The 24,972-nt window shown below is 38.4% G+C and overlaps 1 protein-coding gene across 1 annotated transcript in view; it reads left to right on the top strand.

Annotated features, from left to right (window-relative positions):
• mbc (dedicator of cytokinesis protein myoblast city) overlaps positions 1-19,434 on the top strand; it is a 62,216-nt gene extending 42,782 nt beyond the window's left edge. The window contains exons 23-38 of the mRNA XM_073080037.1: positions 2,506-2,658; positions 3,309-3,603; positions 4,238-4,403; positions 4,957-5,205; positions 5,534-5,669; positions 6,119-6,256; positions 6,908-7,018; positions 7,630-7,794; positions 8,354-8,503; positions 10,168-10,274; positions 10,775-10,887; positions 11,158-11,208; positions 11,390-11,447; positions 11,871-12,113; positions 17,449-17,557; positions 18,653-19,434. Of these exons, the coding sequence (XP_072936138.1) occupies positions 2,506-2,658; positions 3,309-3,603; positions 4,238-4,403; positions 4,957-5,205; positions 5,534-5,669; positions 6,119-6,256; positions 6,908-7,018; positions 7,630-7,794; positions 8,354-8,503; positions 10,168-10,274; positions 10,775-10,887; positions 11,158-11,208; positions 11,390-11,447; positions 11,871-12,113; positions 17,449-17,557; positions 18,653-18,921 (2,513 nt within the window). The 3' untranslated portion in view covers positions 18,922-19,434. The remainder of the gene's footprint in view (positions 1-2,505; positions 2,659-3,308; positions 3,604-4,237; positions 4,404-4,956; positions 5,206-5,533; positions 5,670-6,118; positions 6,257-6,907; positions 7,019-7,629; positions 7,795-8,353; positions 8,504-10,167; positions 10,275-10,774; positions 10,888-11,157; positions 11,209-11,389; positions 11,448-11,870; positions 12,114-17,448; positions 17,558-18,652) is intronic.
• The last annotated feature ends 5,538 nt before the right edge of the window (positions 19,435-24,972 follow it).

Genomic DNA, 24,972 nt, shown 5'->3' with positions numbered 1-24,972 from the left:
GAGAGATTTTTTTGGTGTTTTCCCAATTCCTAAAGTTTTTAAAAATTTCCAGACCCTACTAGGGTCTTCATTTTGAACAGACTTATGGATATGGCGTCGTTGTAGATCTCTACACATCATATTGCACCGATTTCTTGCGGATTTGTACCGCTCAAGATTACTTCTGCTGGAATCTATCTTGTACCTCGACTTGGCAGAATTTTTCTTATTTATTAAAGCCCTCAAGTCGTCTGTGAGCCAAGGAGCTGGTGGATGTCGTATGCGAACTGGGCGAACAGGGGCGTGCAAGTCATAAAGTTGTACTAGCAAGGAGTTAAAGAGTGCCACCTGTTCGTCAACAGTGCTTACACTCTCAATGACTCCCCAATCAATATTAGCAGCATCATGTCGAAGCTTTGCAACATCCATTCCACTGAAATTACGCTGAAGGAGAATCTTTGACTTAGCTTTAGGAGGACGAATTTTGTAAGACATATAGAGAAGGTCGTGATATGAAAAACCTTCAGCAGCACACTGGCCATATTTTGCAACATGATCCAGTGATGATACGATAATTAAATCGAGCAGAGATGGGTCACAATTTGGAAAAAAGTGTGTTGCACTTAGTGGCAATATATTAAGATTAGCCGCATTAACTACGGACTGTAGTTTGTGTGATCTGACATCCTGCTTGAGTAGACAAGTATTAAAATCACCCATAATAATTGTATGGTCAAAAAGTGGACAATGATCTTCAAGCAGTTTGTCTAGGCAGGAAAAGTAATCGACGGTAAGAGACGGGCTATAAAAAACGCCAAGAAGTAGTTTTGCATTAGAGAGATGAACTTCCAGAAAGAGATGTTCAGATTCGTTCCCAGAAATGTCCTGCGGTGATATACTTATAATCGAAAAGGGGATATGGGAACGAAGATAGATTGCAACCCCCCCACCGCCCCGAGCAGTGCGATCGTTGCGAATTAGGTGAAATCCAGGAAGAGAATATGCCGTGGAAGGGAGACATGGCTTAAGCCACGATTCCGAAATAAGAATAGCATGAATATGTGTGCTATCGAATGATGACAACATGTCGGGGTAATGTGCTGGAATGCTCTGTGCATTTATATGGACAATGTTAAAATTTTTCAGTACATCTGAGAAATAGGAATCTAGAGTTACGTTTAAAGGAGGGATACTTTCAAAACTGTCATTACTACTCAATCCATCTGTGGCTGAAGAGAAAGATAAATTGTGCTCGTTACTATCATCAAATTGCATATTATGGTAATTCAATATATAAACCAGTATTTAACCAAGAATATAAATTACATAAACTAAGTATAAATATATATATATATATAAACTAGTGACTTTAACTCCTACCCGCCAGCATGTTGGAAGAAATAAAATGATACACCGAAATAACACAGACACAAGGCGTAACAAGAAAAATAAAAAAGACATAAGAACTAAAAATTAACAGAAAAATAGAAATATAACAAAATAAAATAATTTATAAAAATCACTATAGCAATACGAGATTATTTAAACAATTTAAAGAAAAAGATATGCATTATTACAAATTTAAACAATAATCAGTAACTTTGTCGTACGACTAACTTGTCTTACCGGAACATAGTCTGGTAACACAAGGTGATTGTCTATGCACTATGAAGTTTGTCAACTTTATTGATATTTGACTTTGACGTGATTGTCAGTGAGTGCTGTAAATAACTATTACTTACATTAAAAATAAGAAAAACAATCAAATAATAGGGTAAACAGCAATTACAAATGAATACCGCCAAGTCTATCGTATTTAACATATAAACATAAATACAGCTATAGTGACTCAAAACAAACATGAAAACACCAAAACGCTACAGACAGACCACAACAGATATTAAGCGTAAAAAAGAAGCCAAAAGAACATAGTATAAAAGGAGTACATAAAAGAACTTACAAGCTAGCGACATTTACTTATTCTTTTGTATTCGCTTGGTGCGAGTAGTATCCCTGCCGTCGGGTCTGCTCGCGCTTGGAGCAGGCTGCACGGACGATGAAGATGCCGCTGGCTTACTGGGAATAGCATCTAGCTCCGCCAAGCATTCCACCTGGTGGTGTGAGTCATCTGGAGCCAGCACATGGACAACACCATCACGGGTCCAGCACTTGGTGATGCCGAAGAATGTATTATTTGATAAATTGTTTTTGTCTCACTCGTTAGGTCAAGCGGCATAAAGAGACTTTTGTATAACGTGACGTGTAAAGTGACGCATAAGTGTATGATATTTTCACAATTTACTCGTTCAAACGACTTGCGCGGCGGAACTTCACTTTACCGGTCAGATACACAAAGCAATTCGTTAGTTGACCAAGTAGACATTTTAATGATGAATTTAACTCTATGTTGTGTATTTCTGATGTCCAAGATACATGAAATCATAGTTTGAGACTGTGACTGTAAAAACCGGAAGTTTTCGTTCGTTCACTTCATTCAACTTCACATTATTTTCATTCATTCCTCAGGTGACCATAAACACAGCTTCATCCCGTTCCTGGTGGGTCCGTTCCTAGAAGTGAGTTTCCTGAGGGACGAGGTGGTGAGAAACACGACCATTCCGCTCTTCTTTGACATGATGCAAACAGAGTACAGTCATAACGTCGCTTCGGGGGAGTGCGGTGAGTATTGTTCTATCTTGCTAGTGTTTCATTATTAATGTTGTTTTCCTATAAAATACTACTACTGTGTTTGTGGTTATATTGTATTGTGTTATTGGAGACGTATCTTCAATGAGGAAATTGTTTGTTTAATTTCATTTTGTTTTACAATTGGTTAATTTAGTTGTTTTATTGTTTTTCAAAATTAGATTTTTATGAGCGATATTGTCTGTTGTCAAAATAATGCTGGTAATAAGGTTATTTTAATTAATTTTACTTTAAATTAAAAATAGTCATTACAGAATTAAAGTTAAGTTGATGAGTATTTGGAGAGTGTATGGTGCATCACACCTACAATGTTCCATCAGCAAATAGTAGTCACGCGGCGGTCCACCGCGCGATTTAGTTCGCATCGTTCGCTTATATTGTGCATACCTGATTTATACTCATAGTGTATCTTGTAACTGTTTCCACGATTACAAGATACATAAGCATATAAAATTTAGTTTACTTTTATTTGTGGTATCTGCGGACTGCACACGGTGAGTAGGCTAAAAGTAGCATACTAAAAACAAAGAAAATCATCTTGGCTATATTATATATGACGTGTTGTTATTAATGATAATTTAGATCAAAAAAAAATAAAATGTTACTTATTTCGGGTTGTGCAGAGGAGGGCGGATTACTACGCACACTCGAGAGCGAGCTGATCGACAAGCTGGACGTGTTAGCCGAGGCGGGTCTCGGCGACGCGGCGTGGCGGCGTCGCTTCGTCTCCCTGTGCGGGGCGTTAGTCGCCCGCGCGGAGCCGCTGCGCGCGGCGGGCGCGGCGCTGGTGGCGGCGGTGGCGCGCCAGCTGGACGCGCTGCTGCAGTACCGCGCGGCCGCCACGCCGCACCGCATGCACCTCATCTCGGGCGTGCTGCGCTTCTACGAGCAGATCGAGCGACCGCACATGTACATACGGTGCGTATTCATTTGTTTCTTTCATTGGTCACCAACGTTAATGTACACGAAGTGGATTAACAAAGAATGAGACATAGGAAAAACAGGTAACTGTCATTGCAATTATGGTTATCTTACGGTTATGTTGTGCTGTAGCAACGTGGCAGTTAAACGTAGTAAATGTTGTTGTTGTGATTGTAGTGCGAATTGTGATAGTTATGTGGATGAAGATTGAAATGTATACGTGAGGTATGGTACAGGTAGACTGTGGACGATTTTTAGTTAGAATATCAATTACAAAATTAAGTATCTGGAAGAAATTATTATTGTATAAGTTTTGTTTTGTTGAAAAAATTCTGGAAGTTAACTTATACGAAATGACAACAAAAAATACGTTTAAAATACGCGAATAAATACGTCATATGTTTTTCTGTACATTTAGCTATACGACTTAATATGATCTCTACCACAACACCTGATACTAGGGTATCCTTCAACCTTATCTTTCAAAATTGACTGTTTGAAAAATTCATGATTGATTGACCATGCATAATTCACACACAAAATTGTATTTCAATCCGAATGCATTATTTCGAAAATTAACGTTTACAAAGCCGTATATAGTTTATAATATTTTATATTATTACCTTTACAGTTACGTTCACCGCCTGGCGGAGATGCACAAGAAGGCGAACCACTGGACGGAGGCGGGTCTGGCGCTGATGCTGCACGCCAAGCTGCTGGACTGGAGCGACGACCCCCTGCCGCCGCGGCTCAGGCACCCCAACGAGCCCGTGCATGCCACTCACAGGGAGCTGAAGGTACGGTGGTACTGTTCATAGTTATGTTATCGACATAGCTGAGATCCACGAAACTCTTCATTAGAAAGAAGCCGGGCTTGTCTTAACGCTGTTTTTGAGATGTTGTAACGTTTTTATTACACGACATAAAAAAAGAATCAAATGTAGATTTTTTTTTTAAATCTTACTATAGGCTTGCGTTTGGCTGCAGCGTTACCTGATGTTAAGTGAGATGCAGCCTCGGATAAAACACGCTTGCCTAGAAGTAGCCTATTCACCCTTGACTTAAACAATGCAACCATTGTTTTTATGCAATCGACTAAATGGATTTTTTTATGTCATATATATAATCTTTGCGTTTTAGTACTACTACTTGTATATTAGTAATATCCCTTTTTTCATTTTATGATAAATATTAAGTTTTGTAACTTATTTGACGTTTTGCAGTACTTTTTTGTAGTCTATAATGTTTTTTGGTACTTTATATCTTTTATTTTTAGTTCGAACGCTAACCTAACCTAATCTTAACCATTACTAAATGAACTGTTGTATATTAGTACACTCATATTTCCAGAAAGCGCTATACCTGGAGGTAGCGGTACTAGTATCAGCGGGGCGACAATGGGAGCTAGCGGTAGCGGCGGTCCAAGAGCTAATCCGCGTGGTAGAGGAGTGTGCGCTGGGCTATGCACCATTAGCGGAGTTACACGCGTACCTTGCTGAGTTGTACGCGGCCATGATGCGCTCGCCTCGGTTACACCCGGCGTACTTCCGCGTTATATACCACGGGAAGGGTTTCCCGCAACACCTGCGACTGCCTAATGTGAGTGTTCCATTAGTTTTAATATACGAACAAGGGATTCGTAGCGTATTATGGTGGGGAAAGAGGAAATCAAATTTGACTCAAACTCACATGAGGGGAAATAATGTAATTAATGGATGCCCTATAAGTGACCACTGGTTCCCATAGAAGTTTAAAAACTTATCAAAAATGTTTAACCCCTCCTAACTATTAAGTTAGTCACTTCACATGTAAGTGATCCAACATCCACACTGCACGAGTACTTGTCACAGATGTCCATGAACAATATCAAACGGACTGTTATGCCCGTTGTTATAAGACACTAATTAAAAAAAAAACATCTTCACAGGGGTTCGTATACCGAGGCAACGAGTGCGACAAGCTACACGACTTCGAGGAGCGCATGCTGGACGAGTGGCCCGACGCGGAGGTGTTATTGAAGCTGGACCCGCCCGGAGAGGAAATCACGGAGTCTGATGGACAATGTATCCTTTGTAACCGACTATTTCTGATTTAAAGTTACCGATCACGTGACATATTTAATGCGAAGAGATAAGGGGGGATTGGGATAATTGATCCATTATAATATGTTAATAGACACGTAAAATTAAGAAAAAAGGAGAGGGAAGAAGTAAAAGTTGTGTTTTTACATGTCATATTAATTTATAAAACAATGATTCATTGTTGCTATAATGTTAATTGTTGGTAATTTTCGCTTTTTTTTTAATGGCAAGGGTGAAATAATATATCTTGATTATACCTACATGCGTTTGTCCTTTAAAAAATGTTTTCAAAGTTTTGTAGTCTACCAATCCACAAATTGTGAACACATTTTTTTAACTCTGAGACCTGTTATTAGATATTAGATGTTATAGATATATAGAATTTAATCTTATGATTCGTAATTGATAATTTCATTAACTAAGTAACCTAGATCTACAAATCAACGCGGTGGATCCAATAATGGGGGACAAGTTAAAACGGCTGTCGGGAAAACCGGTCGACGAGCAGATACTACAGTATTATGAGCGTAACAACGTCGATAAATTCGTGTTCTCTAGACCTTATTACGGTGAGTTTACTATAGAGAAGCTTTGATATATTAATACATGTATATATGGTATGGAAGACATCTTTCCGAGGCATTCCAGCTTCGTCTTTAGGGGTATCGGCGCAACTGTGGCCGACCTCAGATAGGTAACCAATATTATCTGGGGTTGATTAAAGATGTCCATGGGTAGCAGTACACACTTTCTATCAGGTGGACTACATGCTCGTCTAATAGCCCCGTATTATAATATATAATTTTACGCGGGCGAAGATCGCGGGTTCTGAAAATCGGCTACTATGTATTTTTCATACCCCTTATTATGATAAGGGTTGTTCACTCTTAACATTTTTTCATTTATATGGCAACACAACGTTTGCCGGGTCAGCTAGTAATATATAAAAAAAGATATAGAAATATAACAAATGTTGGTACGTCTACCTGTGCATGTGTATACATGGGTGAAAACATGTATACGTGCGTACATGCGTATGTATGTTTCTTCTTGCATGAACCTACTAGAAAAAGTGCTACTAAAAATAAAAAATAAAACCTTTAAACAGTTTAATCTGTTAAAATATGTCTATATTATTTTTTTTTAATATGTGTTTTGTATTATGACTTCCTTGACCACTAATTTCTTTATTGATCTAATAATGGTTTTATTTTTCGCAGAGGACTCATCGAGCGACTCCGGCGACGAAACGACTGGCAAGGAAGAGAAGAATGAGTTTGCGCGGCGCTGGGTCGAGAGAACTGAACTAGAGATCAGCGATACGTTGCCAGGTCTGTCTTTCTGTACATTTAATCGCATATTTAAACTCAATTTCTATTATGTCCCATACTATATCTCTTTGAAGGCGGTAGATTTCTTTGTGGCTTAACACAGAAGGTACCGCAGCCACACCTGTTTCTGCGTTATAGGTAGAAGGACAAAAAACGGACGCTTTCTACACTCACAGCCGGAAACTAGGATTCCATGGACAAACACTAAGTTGAAATCACAAAGAATCAGACAAAGAACATATATCTGAATAAATTATTTAGATATATCTGAATGGCAGTGTTAAGCACAGCTTTGTTCCATTTTGTAGTGTGTGGTAACGGAGACATAGCAGTGCGAGGCGTTGAACGCATCTAAGGTATAGGTCGTAGGAATCTAATCTTATTTGGGATTGATTGACTGGTGGTTGGGCTTCTGCCGCTCAAAGACATCAGGTCTTTGAGCGGCAGAAGCCCAACCACCAGGAGAACTGCATGGTCATTTGCTGCTCCTATATTATGTAATAAGAAATCTATTTCTAAGCAAACGCAAAAAAATATTTTCTAAACAAACGTATGTCCTTTCTATGTTTTAAAGAAAAAGCCTTATCTTCCAAACAAACCCACGTCTCCAGGTATCCTACGCTGGTTCCCGGTGATATCGGTGCGTACGTACAAGGTGTCGCCGCTGAAGTTGGCCGTCGAGACCCTCACCGGTGTTAACAGAGAACTGAAGGTGTTGGCCCGTAACGCTAAGTCGCCGGATTCGCCTCTATTCCCGCTCACTTTGAGGTTAAGTGGTGAGTGGCCTAATTTTACATTTGATTATTTTTAATGTTAATTTAAAATTAGGTTAATTTTACATTTAATTATTTTAAAGATTGGCAAGTATTTTTTTCATATGTTTCATACTGTTTCGTAGTATTAATGATACATACAAGATCAGTTATCAAATTATGCTTTTTGATGTTAAAACTTTTTGTTTCCATTTTTCAAAATAATATTTTGTACACTACACAACTGTATTACATGCGTACGTATACGTTGCGTATTATACGTAAAGTAGCTCTTAAGATTCCATTTTTGGTTAAGACGTACGTTATCTTTGTCCATGAGTTAAGTTTGATTAAAATAATAAATTAATCGTATATGAACGGGTTGTGTGTCTGTACTGACGAACAATGACGAAGGAAGAAGACATGCCATATTCGCTGCGCGCGCATGCGCGGAAACAGATGCGAACGGGTACATGCCGAGTTGGTGCGCGCGCTGCGTCCACACTTATGAAATGCTCTCCCCATGTTACATTGTATAATGTGTTACAGCAGTCTGTACCCACCTTAACGTGTTCCCCCTCAGGTATCCTGGACTCTGCGGTGCAGGGCGGGCTGGTGAACTACGAGCGCGCGTTCATGACGGCCGCGTACGAGGCGCGGCACCCGCGCGACGCGGCGCTGCTGCAGCGCCTGCGCGACCTCATCGCGGACCAGGTGCCGCTGCTCAAGTACGGTGAGTGCACTGGCGCGGCACCGTGCGGTGTCCTACACTCGCGGTGCACTACGAGCCGCGTTCATGACGGCCGCGTACGAGGCGCGGCACCCGCGCGACGCGGCGCTGCTGCAGCGCCTGCGCGACCTCATCGCGGACCAGGTGCCGCTGCTCAAGTACGGTGAGTGCACTGGCGCGGCACCGTGCGGTGTCCTACACTCGCGGTGCACTACGAGCCGCGTTCATGACGGCCGCGTACGAGGCGCGGCACCCGCGCGACGCGGCGCTGCTGCAGCGCCTGCGCGACCTCATCGCGGACCAGGTGCCGCTGCTCAAGTACGGTGAGTGCACTGGCGCGGCACCGTGCGGTGTCCTACACTCGCGGTGCACTACGAGCCGCGTTCATGACGGCCGCGTACGAGGCGCGGCACCCGCGCGACGCGGCGCTGCTGCAGCGCCTGCGCGACCTCATCGCGGACCAGGTGCCGCTGCTCAAGTACGGTGAGTGCACTGGCGCGGCACCGTGCGGTGTCCTACACTCGCGGTGCACTACGAGCCGCGTTCATGACGGCCGCGTACGAGGCGCGGCACCCGCGCGACGCGGCGCTGCTGCAGCGCCTGCGCGACCTCATCGCGGACCAGGTGCCGCTGCTCAAGTACGGTGAGTGCACTGGCGCGGCACCGTGCGGTGTCCTACACTCGCGGTGCACTACGAGCCGCGTTCATGACGGCCGCGTACGAGGCGCGGCACCCGCGCGACGCGGCGCTGCTGCAGCGCCTGCGCGACCTCATCGCGGACCAGGTGCCGCTGCTCAAGTACGGTGAGTGCACTGGCGCGGCACCGTGCGGTGTCCTACACTCGCGGTGCACTACGAGCCGCGTTCATGACGGCCGCGTACGAGGCGCGGCACCCGCGCGACGCGGCGCTGCTGCAGCGCCTGCGCGACCTCATCGCGGACCAGGTGCCGCTGCTCAAGTACGGTGAGTGCACTGGCGCGGCACCGTGCGGTGTCCTACACTCGCGGTGCACTACGAGCCGCGTTCATGACGGCCGCGTACGAGGCGCGGCACCCGCGCGACGCGGCGCTGCTGCAGCGCCTGCGCGACCTCATCGCGGACCAGGTGCCGCTGCTCAAGTACGGTGAGTGCACTGGCGCGGCACCGTGCGGTGTCCTACACTCGCGGTGCACTACGAGCCGCGTTCATGACGGCCGCGTACGAGGCGCGGCACCCGCGCGACGCGGCGCTGCTGCAGCGCCTGCGCGACCTCATCGCGGACCAGGTGCCGCTGCTCAAGTACGGTGAGTGCACTGGCGCGGCACCGTGCGGTGTCCTACACTCGCGGTGCACTACGAGCCGCGTTCATGACGGCCGCGTACGAGGCGCGGCACCCGCGCGACGCGGCGCTGCTGCAGCGCCTGCGCGACCTCATCGCGGACCAGGTGCCGCTGCTCAAGTACGGTGAGTGCACTGGCGCGGCACCGTGCGGTGTCCTACACTCGCGGTGCACTACGAGCCGCGTTCATAACGGCCGCGTACGAGGCCGCGCATTTTCAGGCCAATAAAAAGAAATAATTCAAGAAGAAATCTAGTCTCATCTGGGGATAATCAAGTAGAATGTTTTCTCCTTTGATATTTTTATATAGTATAGAAGAAGAATAATAGTACATGTACATTAATTTCAGCTCTGGAAGTTCACGCACAACGGGACCCCGCGCACGTCATGTACCCACATTTACTAGAGTGCTTCAGAAAATTGCAACAACATGTACACCAAAGATATGGACGAAAGGTATATAGTAAAATAGTTATTATTTTTATTTATTTATTAGAGAAAACAAACAGTAATAAAATGCAAAATTACAGAAATATGATTACATCTAACATTTTATTTAACTAAATTTACTAGGGAAACTTGTTTTATCATAAATATAATATGACGTAAGTAATCATCGTTCGTATTGTCGTCAACGCATTACTGTCTCACTGTTGGGCACGGGTCTCTCAGAATAAGAGGATTTTTATTTTTATTTTGATGGTAGATTTTACTTTAAGGAAAACATGAGGAATATTGCATACCTGAGAGATCTTAAAAAAGATTGGAATTGTATCTTAAGTATATCAATTTTCACGTGGCTTAATCCTACTCATTCTAAGAAATTCATACTCAGTATAGGGAAAGTAATGATTTGATAATGATGAACGGTTTCAATCTAATATATGAAGCATCAAGCTGGAATTATGTATAAATCCTTAAATGAATACCTCTTCCATAATAATTTCCCTCGTCAGATGTGCGACTTCGAGCCCGACACGCCGGAGGTGCAGCTGCGCATCTCGCTGCGCGCCGCCGACACGCCGCCGCCCGCCGCGCACCGCGTCTCCGACATCTCCACCGGCAACGAGTAACACATATTGTTATATTAGGGGCATTTATAATAGCAGTGTTAGGCGCTGCTGTGTTCCGGTTTGAAGGGTGTGGTAAGGGAGACATACTTTTCCGAGGCGTTCCAGCTTAGTCCTCAGGGGTAGCGGCGCATCTGTGGCCGACCTCAGGTAGCAATATCTATACCTATTTGGGGTTGATTACAGAGGTCCATGGTCCATGAATTTAACATATTTATAGTGATATTAGGTTGCTTAAAATTGTTATATTTATACATTTCTTTTTGCAGGTCGGCCAATAAATCGAAGTTCAGTTTTAATAATGCAATCAATCTAGTGAGGTAAGTGCCATTATGTATTTTTGTTTAAGACTATATTTTTATAATATAAGGATTCTACTATTTTACTTTTGGTTCTGCGTGTGTACTGTATTTTTCACATGTGATGAATGAAATGCATAACCTGAACAGATTCAATGATTACTTTATTCTTATCAGTGTTATAATATTCTTTCTTTCTCAGAAACAGCGGTAACAGCGGCACTCTGACGCCGAGACGTGACAAGAAACGGATAAGAAAGGTATCGTGCTTGTTATGATTTAATTTATTCATATCGTCAATATATTATTGTCCCACTGTCGGGTTTAGGTTTCCTTTCAGAGTGAGCAAGGCTAGGCTATAGTCCATAGCTCAGGTCAAGTGTGGATTGGTATTTGGCAAAGAGAGATCTCCCTGTGGGCTAGGTTATCATGCCCGAGGAGCGATCGTGCTCCTACAGTCTCAGTTTGGAGCATTTATATATGGAAGATGTTAGAAAACTTCGATAACGTGATTCATAATACGTGAGGCACCCTATCTTGACGAGTAACGGGAAGATAAAAAAAAGCTCAGGGATTATAACCTCAGAATCCGGTAGAAAGCCCGAGTTTTGACTGCTATTTAATTATTTATACGTATATTTTTTAAATCTTTGTTCTCTAATACAATAATTTCTAATCCTTAGAGCGAAGTGGGCATGCAATCAGCAAGCCACTGGTACACGTCGGCCGCGGCGAACGGCATCACGAGCGCGATCAACGCGTCCGTGCACAACACGCTCGCGTTCAACAACAACAACAGCAGCGTGCTCAACAACACCAACAACAGCAACAGCAACAGCAGCCCGCTGCACAACAGCAACAGCTCGCCCGCGCTCGACACGCCCTCCGCGTCGCCGCTGCGGGAACTGCGGCAGGAGGTACGATATGTAAGACACGTTTTATGCAATGATGTTGCGTTGGTTTAGTGGAGTGGAGGTTGAGTCTGTTTTCTGAGCTAAAATGGACGCTATGTACACACACTAGGATTCTCATTTTCTCAAGCCATGGGGGCATACATAGAAGAATAAATAAATACCGATACCGAGAACAGAAATATAAATTCACCATTCAGACATCTGTTTGGCCGGGGACCGAACCCGGTACCTCTCTGGTCAAAGTGATTAAAGTGCTACAATGCTGCTTTTATTATCCAAGCGGCACAGCAAATGGTAATGAAGCCATTTTTGCGATAAATTATGCCAAATTGAATTTATACTAGTAAAAATTTTGCCAGGCCAATTGGTTTTATTTTTGACTCAACAATTTAATAACAGACTCGACTTCCATTTATTACTAAGTCAATGTATTTAAATACCATATGCGAAATATTTCATGTGTCTAGAATCAGAATGCAGTCAGGATTGAAAAGCCTTTTGTAATCTGCTATTAAGTATTGAAATTCTAGCTGTGATCTATTAAATTGATCAGCTGTGGCAGTTGCTATAGCCCGTATTCACATGTGAAATGCTCCATCTAGACAGATACAATATATCTGTTGAAGTAAAAAGACGTGTTTAAATGAACACTGATTTGTCTCTTGTGTTTTTGTATATACAACAGATTTAAGACAGGTTTTAAATTTTACATCATATACGTCTTTTTACTCGTAATATGATTGTATCACTAGATGTTTTCTGTTGTATATTTGGTATATCTTCTCCCTTATATAATGATGCAACATATTCCACGAATTTCAGTAGTCACAGTAGCATAGGAAAATTTACAACCAATCTTGAATATAGCAGGAATGTTACCAAAATGCACGTGTAGTAGCACGTATAGAACCTTAGAGTGTTTTTTTAGATCGTATCATTAACGGTATATCGTCGCCGACAAACCAAATCAACACCAATGCTATCTTGACAGACTTTTAGATTCGACGACACAACACCGATATCGTTGACGATTATCCGTAACTTTTTTGTGTCAGTGAAAGCACGGTAAATTTAAGCGAGGTAACTCATTCGCATTGATTTTGAATCTTTCATTGTGATTTACGTTCTGCGCTGATGTGGATCGGTACATTATTATGAACGAACGTACTTTATATGCGACGATACATCGATATGGTATCGCTTAATAAAAAAAACACTTTGTTACTTAAACAAAAGAATACCACAGCGCTCTACAGCTGCTGGAAAAAGTAGTAAGGTGGTGGTTCTGATGACTTTAACATTGTTAGTGGCTACAGTAGTTTTGTATTGTATTGTCGAAGCCAAAATCAAGTATGCAGTCCACATGGTGGTAAATGATCAAAGTAAACTTTAGGGTTAAAACCCTAGATAGGATCAGATTTCTAGCTGAGGTCGATCACAATTACGTTGCTACTAAGGATTAAGTTGGAACGCCGTAAAAATCCTCTACCACGCTGTCAAACCAAAACACAGCAGCACTACACTGCTGGTATTAGACGGAAACAGGTGTGACGGTGGTGCCTCCAGAGTGGAACCACGGAGATTTCTACCCACCTTTTAGTATTATTTGTGGAATTGGCACAAGTAATCAAACTACGTGATAGACTACAGTTAGAATGTAGTAGTGAAATGTCTATTGGCTGCAGTAACCGGCTGTAACCAGTTCTATATTTATGACGTCATAATACATAGGCAGCATGTTCTTTTTATTTTAATGAATGTACAATACGAAACAATATCGCATCGGCAAAACTAAAAGCAATGCCTCAGTTATTGCTTACAACTTTTTTAATTTTAGACAGAAAAATATTTGTGTATAGGCCCATTAAAATTTAAAAATATTGGTATTAACTATAAGCCGTCGGAAATATCTGTGCACCTTGCTGGAATGCGCTTCCCCTCGCGCTTCCCCGCACCTCACGCCGTTCTCGCCTGTCTAGTACCGTTGCCAACGCAAGCGCCGACGCACGTGTATTATTATTCTTGCTTTCGTCATCGCATTATTTTTTATTATTTCTCCGTTTGGTGAAATATTAATAAAGTACCTATTTAGTTCTGAAAAATGGGTAGGACTATACATAGTGCAGAGCGGAATTTAGTGCTCAAAGTAATCCAATTCTTTGAAAATGAAAAACAACACGGTTCTTTAATTATTCCGGTTGAACAATCAATAAAAAGGGCGTGTGCAGCGACTGGTTTATCTAAAAGGACAATAATGAATATAAAAAGTGAAGCAAAAAGATTACAAAGTTTGGCAGAAACAACGAGAGAGGTGAATGTTCAGGAAAACATTAACACAAACACGTCCTTCGATCCACAAGATCCACAACCAAGTACTTCAGCTTCAGTTACCACGGACACTATCAAGCTCTCAACACCGGGAAAAAAGCGTAAATAATACAAAAAGAAAATAGATCTAGACAATTTTGAATTATGTGCGATACGCTCTTTGGTTGAAAGTTTTTATACCACAAGAAAAGAAATACCAACTTTAAAGAAGATTCTGAGAATAGCCAAACAGGAGCTCAACTTTCCCGGCCAAAAAGACGCCCTAAGAAACATACTTATAAAATCTTTGGGGTACAGGTTTAAAAAATGTAAACGAAAACGTGATTTATTGATTCAAAGACCTGAAATAGCAGCCTGGAGAGCAAAATATCTTAGGAGGCTAAAAGAAAATGACGAAAGTGGTGCCGAAAAAAAACCAGTGACATTCATCGACGAAACCTGGATACATTCGCACTACACTGTCTCGAAGTGTTGGCAAAATAGTAGTGATTCCAGCATTAGAAAAAATCATTCTCCTGGTCAGCGCTGGATTGTGGTACACGCAGGTAATGAGAACGGTTTCGTACAAGGAGCTGAGCTCCTCTATAAGTGTAAATCAACAACCGGCGATTACCACAATGAAATGGATGCGTCCAATTTTACAAAATGGATCAAAGAGAAATTGATACCGAATCTTCCACCAAACGGAATAATTGTCATGGACAACGCGCCCTATCATAGTAAGCAGGCGAACAAGCCGCCAAATTACAGTGCACGTAAAAACGAAATGCAAACGTGGCTGCATGAACATTACATCGAATTTAATGACAAAATGACTAAAAGAGAACTTTATATGTTGATTAAAAGAAATAAGCCAATAAAGGTATATTTCATCGACGAAATATTTAGAGCTCATGGGCATGAGGTATTACGTCTGCCACCATACCACTGCGATCTAAACCCTATTGAGTATATTTGGAATTTGATAAAGCAAAGGGTGGCAGACAAAAATGTAGACCAATTAGAAAAAGACATAGAAAGATTAACAAAGGAAGCAATCCAAAATATATCCCCGGAAGATTGGAAAAAAGAATGCAATCATGTTGATCGCCTAAGAGATAAGTTTTGGCATAACGACAGGTTGTACGAACTTGAAGAACGCGAATTAATAATTTCTTTAGGAGGAGAAGATAGTGAAAGCGAAAGCGAAACCCAAGATAACATTTTAAGTAATGAAGAAGATGATGACAACGACAGCGTTACAACAATGTCTGGTGTTGAGGCTTTTTCAGAGTAGTATCGCCACGTCCGTTTCTGTGTATTATTTACTTAAATGGAAATAAAACTTTTTTGTTTCAATTTAATAGTTTTATTTTTTTATCATTATTCATTAATTTATAAAGTAGGTACAGTTTGAATTCAAAGTTATATGAAATTTTAAAAAATAGACGAAATATTGACACTCTAATAAAAAATATATCTTATCTTTTTAAATCTCGATTTTTTTGCTATCTCTCCAGTTCGCATGACGTCATTACGCCGGGTGCATAGATATTTCCGACGAGTAATACATATAAATTATACAATGTATATAGCTTATGTTGTCGATGTAATTTGTTGTATCGTATTGTACTATCTTTCTGTCTCTATAATTTGCAGGCGGAGAATGATGTTTATCAAAAAAAACGGTGTTCGGTTTGTTAAAAATATAGTTTGTTTTTTGTCAATGTTTGTGGATTGACTAACTTTCTAATAACATACTAACTCTGCTAGCTTTACACTAACATGTACATGTCATGAAGGGTAAAGGGAAAATGTATTTTTGTGTATAATTGTATAAGAATAATAAATCACAACAATCTCTGGTTATTCACACTCTATCTTGTTCATGTTCTGTGGCATCGACTTAACGGCTTTGCAATTTCCTACTTTATATTGTTATAGTAAAAGCGATTTAGGCCCGTAGGGTTGCCAGTGAGTCACTATTAGTCACTTTTTAGAATCATGTCATTTTACTTAATATTTTTGAAATTTGGTATTTTCGGGATATAACTTAAAAATAAATTGAAAGTAACACTAATAATACATAATAATGTTAATGGCAGAATGGTCAATTTATATTTGTTTCTACAATTGTTTGATATATTTTATGTACATGCTTAAATATTCGTCTAGAACAAACAGTTTAATGAAAGGATCAATTTAAATTGGGCTCGTATTTAAGAATTATAACAACACTGCACGCTTCACTGTTAAGTAATTTAATTGTTACAATGCCAGATAAAGTCACAGATCTTAAAGAAAAGTAAGAAAGATTGATGTCCATAATTCTGACCACGTGCGGTTTGGAAGACTAAATTTTTTTAATGAACATAGATTCAAGAGAAACAAATAATACTTATTCTTATTATTTGTTAAAATATAACATGTAAATCAAAATCGGGATTCGAACTCAGACTTGAGCTCAAAATTATCTGTGCTATAAGTACTCTGAAATATAATCTTATATCGCCTTACAGTTTGTGTAAGTCTCGTTTTGGACATAAACCTTCCCTACAAATTAAGAGTTTTGTAGTAGCCCTCGTGTATGGCTGTGGTCTGTGTGTACCGTCAATGAATAACTTTGCATTTAAAATTATGGAATATCTTCTGGTTTAGTCCTTTACTTCCATTCCTTAATGACTTTCCTTTAAAAAAGAACCATCCATATCCATATATATAAACTTCTAATATCACTACCACGATATTATGCAAACTAGCATATTTCTTCAACTAATTATATAGCTCAATGAGAATTCGTTAACTATTTGTATCTTCACTTCATTTTGGCTACTATCGCCTTCTTCTGTTTTTCGCTACGCTGTTTCTTAATCAGTTTTTCTTCATCAAGTCAGATTTAAAAAATAATAGTAACATTCACGTCCTACCCTTCTACCATTAGTATACTTATATGAACTACGAAATAGTCCGGTTAATATAAAGATTATTTGATATTTCTCTGAACCCTTCACCTTGCGTAATTAATATGTAACCCTTCCAGCTGTTCTCGGAGCGTCCCTTACGCGCCGACGTGGAGCGCGAGCGGCGGCTGTCGCAGCGCGCGAGCTTCCTCACGTCCTCCGAGCCGCCCTCCAACAGAGACTCTATGGGTGAGTTGCTAAGGCGAAGCTTTCGTGATGCTTTGATCGTGCGATATGTTGCTAGGCTTTTTTAGGTCGAGACATAGCGATTATTCTAGTAGTAGTAGTGGTAGTGACAGTAATTGTCTTTCGATCTTTGTTAGGCAGAGTCCGCGCCAAACTTCTAGTCCGCTCTGAATATAGAAACGGGTCGCGTCGCAACAGTAACAACAAAGTATTAGTGGGACGAAGACAGCGTGGGACATCCCCGGCACCCTCCGCTGCGCGCTCTCGTCCGTGGGAACATAACGCAGCTAGTGTGCCCTTACGTTATGGAGTAGGTATATGCTAACTAAACTTGCGCGCAACAACTTCCGAGCGGACTAGAAGTTTGGCGCGGACTATAAAACATTGAATAAGTTGGTTATCATTAAGTGGTGTAGTCAACAAATTGTTTACAAGTGATTTTTAACTTCATATGTAACGATGAAGTTTCATGAACTTACCAGATAACATTTATCCTTCGGTAACTCTGAATGTACAAATAAGGGTCGAATACTTCATAAACTCAAATTATAGTCAAAAGCTTTGATGGTTCAAGAAACATACATAGAGTGAGGGTGAACAAATTTTGTGTGCAGTTAATTTATTTTAGTACAGACATTTTTTATTAAATTGATTTAATTGTAAACATACTTTTCAAGGGACATCATCAACCCACTATTGTAATAGGATCTCTTATAATTAAGATGGTTTAGGTTATCAACGAAGCTGGCTAAGTGCAGGTTTTATTTTATAATATAGGAGTAGCGGACGAGCATGCAGTCCACCTGATGGTAAGTGGCTACTGCCGTCCATGTACATCTGTAATCAACCCCAGATAGGATTAGATATTTCTGCCTGAGGTCAGACACAGATGCGCCGCTACCCCTGAGAACTAAGCTGGAACGCCTCGGAAATATGTCTCCTTTGCGACAACCTCCAAACCAGAACACAACAGCGTTTAACACTGCTGTTATGAGGCAGAAATAGGTGTAGCGGTGCTGCCGCTGGAATCGAACCACAGAGGGTTCTACCACATTCAAAAACACTTAACACATTTTTGACTTTTTTTTTGCTCCCCAGGCACGACAGACTCAAACCAGGATGACGAAGAGCCGCCGCCGCTGCCGGTAAAAGTGAACCCGCGGAGTGTGGACCTCGACGCCGAGAACAACAACGCGGAATCGAACCCGCACTCGTTGCCCGCGAGGCACAACTACGACCTGGTCGTATCACCCCGCCAATCCTACCTGTATCAATCCAAGCGACGCACTGATAAACTTCCAATGCCACCTTGTAATGAGAAAGCCCCCACCCCACCGCCTAAGAAGAAAAATCAAAGTACCGCTTGACGTCACAAAGCTTATCTTTACTTAGCCTATCTTACTTACAAAGTCTCCCAACCTCACTTCCTCCAGACCCAAAAATAATTAGGCCAGTGCGAGTCGAACTTGCACAAAGAAAAATCTGTACCACCAAATTTTTGAAATACAAAAAGAAGTTAAATATGTATATGTATCTTAAATATGTATCTTTTAAGCGATGCTCCAACTTCAAGTATTGGTAACAATTTTTAAATTGTTGCTACAATTTTCAAAGCTACAGTTATTTTAAATTACAAAATCCAATTTTAGATTATGAGAGTATTTTTTCGGCATTTTCATTTAAATGTCAAAACGATATCTTATTTTATATTTTGATATGGTCAGTAAAGTTTCTATCTTTTTACATTACAATCTTAGTTCATAATCAATTACAAAGCTTAATCCCTTGTAATGTGTATAAATAGATGTCATATTTGTACAAATTGGTATATAAGCGTTAGATATTACATAGATATTATTGTTAATAACCTATCATAGTACGTTTAGGTGTACGTAAGTTTGACAATATTATTTTAGTATATTCTAGGTTTGTATAATTTATGTAATTGTTATATAAAGTATGCAAAGCAGTTTAAACCCCAGTGAATGAGTATATATACAGAGGTAATCCTTATGTATATAATAATGATATTTACTTTTACCCACGAGTTTCACTTGCATTGATTTATTTATATAATGGTTTCTTATGTTCTGGAATCATCTCACCCCGTCAAATATAGGACGATTTTGCTTTAAAAAGGGGTCCTCCATAAATTACGTCACACGTTGATTGGGTGGGAGAGGGTCGATGAACTGTGGAGTTTTGTTAGAAGGGGTGGGGAGTTTTAAATTTCGTGACGTCACATTTTAAAACTTAATATGTTACCTACAATTTTAGTATGTATATGTTCTAAATAGAAATAATTTCGAAAGTTCTCTTCTAATAATTAGTTAATTATAATAATGTCTAAAGCCAAAAAAGAAAAATTTATGACGTCACTAGGGAGGGTAGTCTCACAAAAAGTGAACAATTGTGACAAGGGAGGGATCAAATATTAAGAGATTCGTGTGACGTAATTTATGGATGGCTCCAAACGATAGTAGTAAAAGAGCTACAAAACTGAACAAGTGATTTAATGACGTACCAATTGCCATTGGTGATAAATACCAATCAACATTGCTTGATTATTTCTTTGGGATCTACCACGTTTTGGTATCAAATATAGCGTATTTCGCGTTATGACGCACACAGAGATTGATATGTACGATATTTGGATGATTAAGCAAAGATTTTCATTTTTATGTGTGGTGTTAATAAAAAAAAAATATCGTAATAATTAAAAATCTTAGTATCGCCTCGTAAATTGTAATTGTAATTCATATTTCAATAGGGGTACATAGAAATAATAATAAAAAATAAACATAAAACTAAAATTTGTTTTGTCAGACAAAAACGTCATCACGATAAACAATGATGGCGCCCCCTAGCGGGAATGATAGGAACAAAAGTAGTTACTTTTTCCTTTTTCGTTTTGTAATAAAAATATTTATTTATTTCAGAAACTTTGGCCACCGAAATGCTTTAGAGATTCATAATGAATGTTATTTATTAGTAAAATATTATTTATTCATTTAGTTATCATTTTTGTGTGATAAACAACTCGATGCCATAAGCCCCAAAGTTTTTGTGTGTATATACAAAAGGTGTCATATTCTGTTTCGTACATTTTGTAATTTTTATTTAAGAAAAATCAATATTTATATTTTTAAGGAAAGGTTTTAAAATTTTCATACTTTAGAAACTATAAGAAAATTTGTTATGAACATAGACTAACTAACTAAATAGACTCAACACTATGCATTATGATTTTAGGTACTGCTATTGAGTATATTATCAACGGTTTGTACAACTTAAATCGTATGGATGCTACAATTAACAGTTGCTGCGATTTAGTTAAATTGTTAAACATGTTGAATAAAAATCGATTCTTTTTATAGTATCGAAAATAATTACGTAATATTGCATTTGATTAGTTCGTCAATGGTTCAGTGAAGAAAATAATAAATAGTGATAATATAAAAAAATGGCAAAACAAAGTCTCATCTTAGTGACGTGTTGTAGAAAACTGGAAAACTGTCATTCTAATATAAATATTTAAATATAGAGGAAAACTTATTTATGTTGAATTATATAAATAAAGAAATTTTCCTTTATACTTTCCAAGTAATATACTTGTACTGTGTTATTTTACTTTAGAAAGGCAGGATTGACAGAAACCATCAAGGTGGCCATAATGCCTCCACGGGAATACATATATCATATGTTTACTTACTCATTAAATACTTTTAAAGCGAAAATCATAGAAACCCGTAGAATCATCGAACAACCGAGTAGTAACATGCTTTAAACCGCTAATAAATTCATCACATTATATAACATTTTAATTATGACAAGTCTTACCAGACAACAATAAGTGTGATAAGGTAAATTATTATAATATGTACCTAATACCGAACAAATGTGTACGGATTAAGAAGCACTATATAAACTAGGATTTAATGTTTGGTTAGTAATTTCCCTGTCTGTAGCCTCGGTTTCTATGTTCTAAAGCTCAGTGCTTAATACATACAAACAAACTTACAGACACAAGTGTACCGAGTGTATACACATACACGAACTAAGAAGCCAATAGACGAGTATAATAATAAAACTTTCTTCATTATGTATAGCATAAGGTATGAAAATATGTAACGTTTTTGTGTTTTATTGCGACTGCAATGACTCTAATGACTATTTCAGTTAAAGTAAGAGTAGTTGTTCAATAACTTCAGGATAAAAAAAATATAAAATTAATGTTTTATAGAAATGAAACGTTGTGCAGAAAAAATTTCGTATTCTTTTTATACGTTTTTTGCGTTATAGTTACCATATTGGTTAGACTCCTTCAACACTAGTCAGTTTTATTAAAATGTTTCAAAGTTGTTCAATTCTAAAAAATCGCGAATATTATTCTTTCTTCAATGCGCCCTAAGTATGACGTCTTATAGGGGACCGTCACACGGACATGCAAACATGAGACTGTGAATATAAATTTAAATACATGCCTAAATTATTTAACGTGGATTACGGACACAACTCGTTACGAATCAGTGAACTTATTAAATCAAGTTGCTTTTATGTATTAAATATACATACCCACACAATTAGATCCATACACATAGGTGCCAAATCCATTACGTCATCCCACTTGTCTTTTTAAAAGTGGTTTCAATACAATCAATAATATTGATCAAAATCTAGTTTTATGTACTGTAAAGTAGATTTTTTATGAAAGATTAATTGATAGATGGATTTTTAAGTAGTTGGCTTTATTATGCAATGTATCAAATTATACCGTATATTGACTATTTGTGTCATTTTATTTAAACACGCGGAGCTGCGTGCTTTTTCTTTGTGTTATATGGAATGTAGTTTTTTTTTACTTCTCATAGTAAATAGAAAGATATTTTTTTGTTTACGACGACAATACGTCTTATTCAGTGACAACTGGAGGGCGCCACAGTCAAACATATTGTGTACGAAAGTATAGTCCGCGTAAAACTGCTAGTCCGCTCTGAATATAGAAATGGATCGCAAATGATGGATGGAGCCATGGCAAATTGTATGACTACACCTGCTCGCAACAACTTCAGAGCGGACTAGCAGTTTGGCGCGAACTATATCGCACATAGACCCACGTGAACAAGTGTATCAATCGATCGTGATAATCGAAGTGTATAAACCATTTTTACGCTAATTTATATTTCATTTAATTTAATTTGTAATGGTAATGTTATAACTTATTCCTCATTAAATTTTTATACTCTGAAAGAAAACTTTATACACTGTGTATATTTCTATTTTAATTGAATTGTATAATTTTGTGTAACTGACTTAAACTTTACTTTTTTGACTATATTTTGTACACATATGTGTACTTATTTTTAATCCAATGTAATTGTATGTCTTTAATGTTATTTTTAAGACGATCAAAAGATTACACCTTTCAATTAAATTATATTTTTACTGCCTTGAAAATAAGTCATTTCAATATTTTATGTAAAGTTAATTGTTTTCATTTTAAAACTGTTCATATTTAAGAGGCTTGAAATATTATCGCAAGAATATTTGATATTTTAAAAAATTGTAGGGATACAATAATTTTATTAACATTGTAAAATAACTTGTCACAATTCAGGGTTGTTTATTAGAAAAGTATATTTTAGGGGACGTATTCTATTAACTAAATAGTAGAATATGTAATAGTAATCGATGGAATAATTATTAACGCCCGTTATCAATATTCAATCTATCTAATGTTCTTCCAACTAAAGATAGAAAATTGAAAATTACTTCAAACTAAAAATTGTAAGTTTTAAATCTTCGGTAAGGAATTTGCGTAGATTAAGTATTAATAACGGACTAAAATTAATAGTAAAGAAACGGTTTAAATATGTTATATATTTATTGCAAAACTTTTAGTAGAATTGTGCTTCCATTATACTATTATAAACTTTACACAATTGTAATACGTATAAAGATTTATTTATATTATATTTAGCTATAATAAAACTAATTCTATTAACACCGTGCCTTCTAGTATGTTCTAAAATAATATAGAAGGATTCTATTGACGATTTTAATTAGAAGGTATCATAAATGTATAATTATAAATCTGATTTATGTATGATTTGATTACTTACAAAAGAAAATAAGGCCCAATTCTATTTAAATTTATTTAAAATTTGTAATTCACCCGATTTTTGTAATTTTATGTACATAAAGTAGTTTACAAAACTTATTGCTTTTTTTGAGAAACTGTTTCTTGATTTAGATTTTAGGCTCTTTAGTTATTTTTATTTAAACGCATAGGCCATGGATAGCACCAAAAATTATGGAAATTCTTTTGTATATTGACTTGTATTTTATTATTTTAAACTTAGATATTATTTAACAGATTTATATCTGTTGTAAGTCGCATTGAATTACCAGCAATAAATAGATATTTTAAAATGATTCTTTGTTTTATTTCTACAAGCTCACTTGGAATATCTGTTTAAAAATTATCTATAAGTACGGCGGTGTCGCCCGCAGTCAATACTCGAAGGATTCCAAATTACGCTTGTTAAATCTAGCAAGTTCTAGTACAGCGTTTCCCAACCTTTTTCAGTCCACGGACCCTTAGGAAATCAAACACATTTTTCACGGACGCCCCTTAATAAAATGAAGAGCAAAAAAAAAAACAGTCCCCGCCAAAACAAAATTTGAAAGACCGATTTATGTATTTCTTTTTTTTTTTGATTAATAATAGTGATACATCATAGGACGCATCTTTTTTAATTTTTTAAAATACCGTGTGCTTACATCACGTTTTTCTAATAAAACTGGTTTGCTGATTTTTCGTTTAGCGACTGTTTTGCATTTAATGAGCAATTTACGTATGGTCCGAAGATGACACCGCGGACCCCCTTACATATACTCGCGGAGCCCCAGGGGTCCGCGGACCACAGGTTTTGAAACGCGGTTCTATTATGAAATAATTATCAAATTTCGTTTTTTGTAGGCCAATTGATAGATTGATTATCGTTATTAATAACTATTGTAATTGTTAGATGATAATAAAGACCGATGTGTAAAAGGAAATACAAAATTGCGTTCTCAAGAACAGCTTATTAAATATATATTCTTGTTAATGTAAATAAAAAATATTTATGTACCCATTTATTTATTACTTAACCATATTTTTTTATTTACTTACTATTACGACATTTGTTTATGAGAGAAGGAGAGGTTTGGTAATTTGGGAACCTTCACCTAATAAGATAATAGGCGAAGCAGGTTAACTAAATTTAGTAACTTGCTGTTTTCAATCCGTATAACATTTTTCGTACCATGCAATTATTCGTACCTACCTATTTTTTATAGGAAAACTTTATTTTTGTTAAGTTTTTAAGTTATCAATGCCCGTGGACTTCATTAGAGACAATAGAAATTTCGGA

Source organism: Epargyreus clarus, unplaced genomic scaffold (genome assembly GCF_041222505.1).
Source record: "Epargyreus clarus isolate Ecla_fem2 unplaced genomic scaffold, WU_Ecla_fem_2.2 ptg000002l, whole genome shotgun sequence".
In the NCBI taxonomy this organism is placed as follows: domain Eukaryota; kingdom Metazoa; phylum Arthropoda; class Insecta; order Lepidoptera; family Hesperiidae; genus Epargyreus; species Epargyreus clarus.
This window is presented reverse-complemented; position numbering and strand designations above follow the sequence as displayed.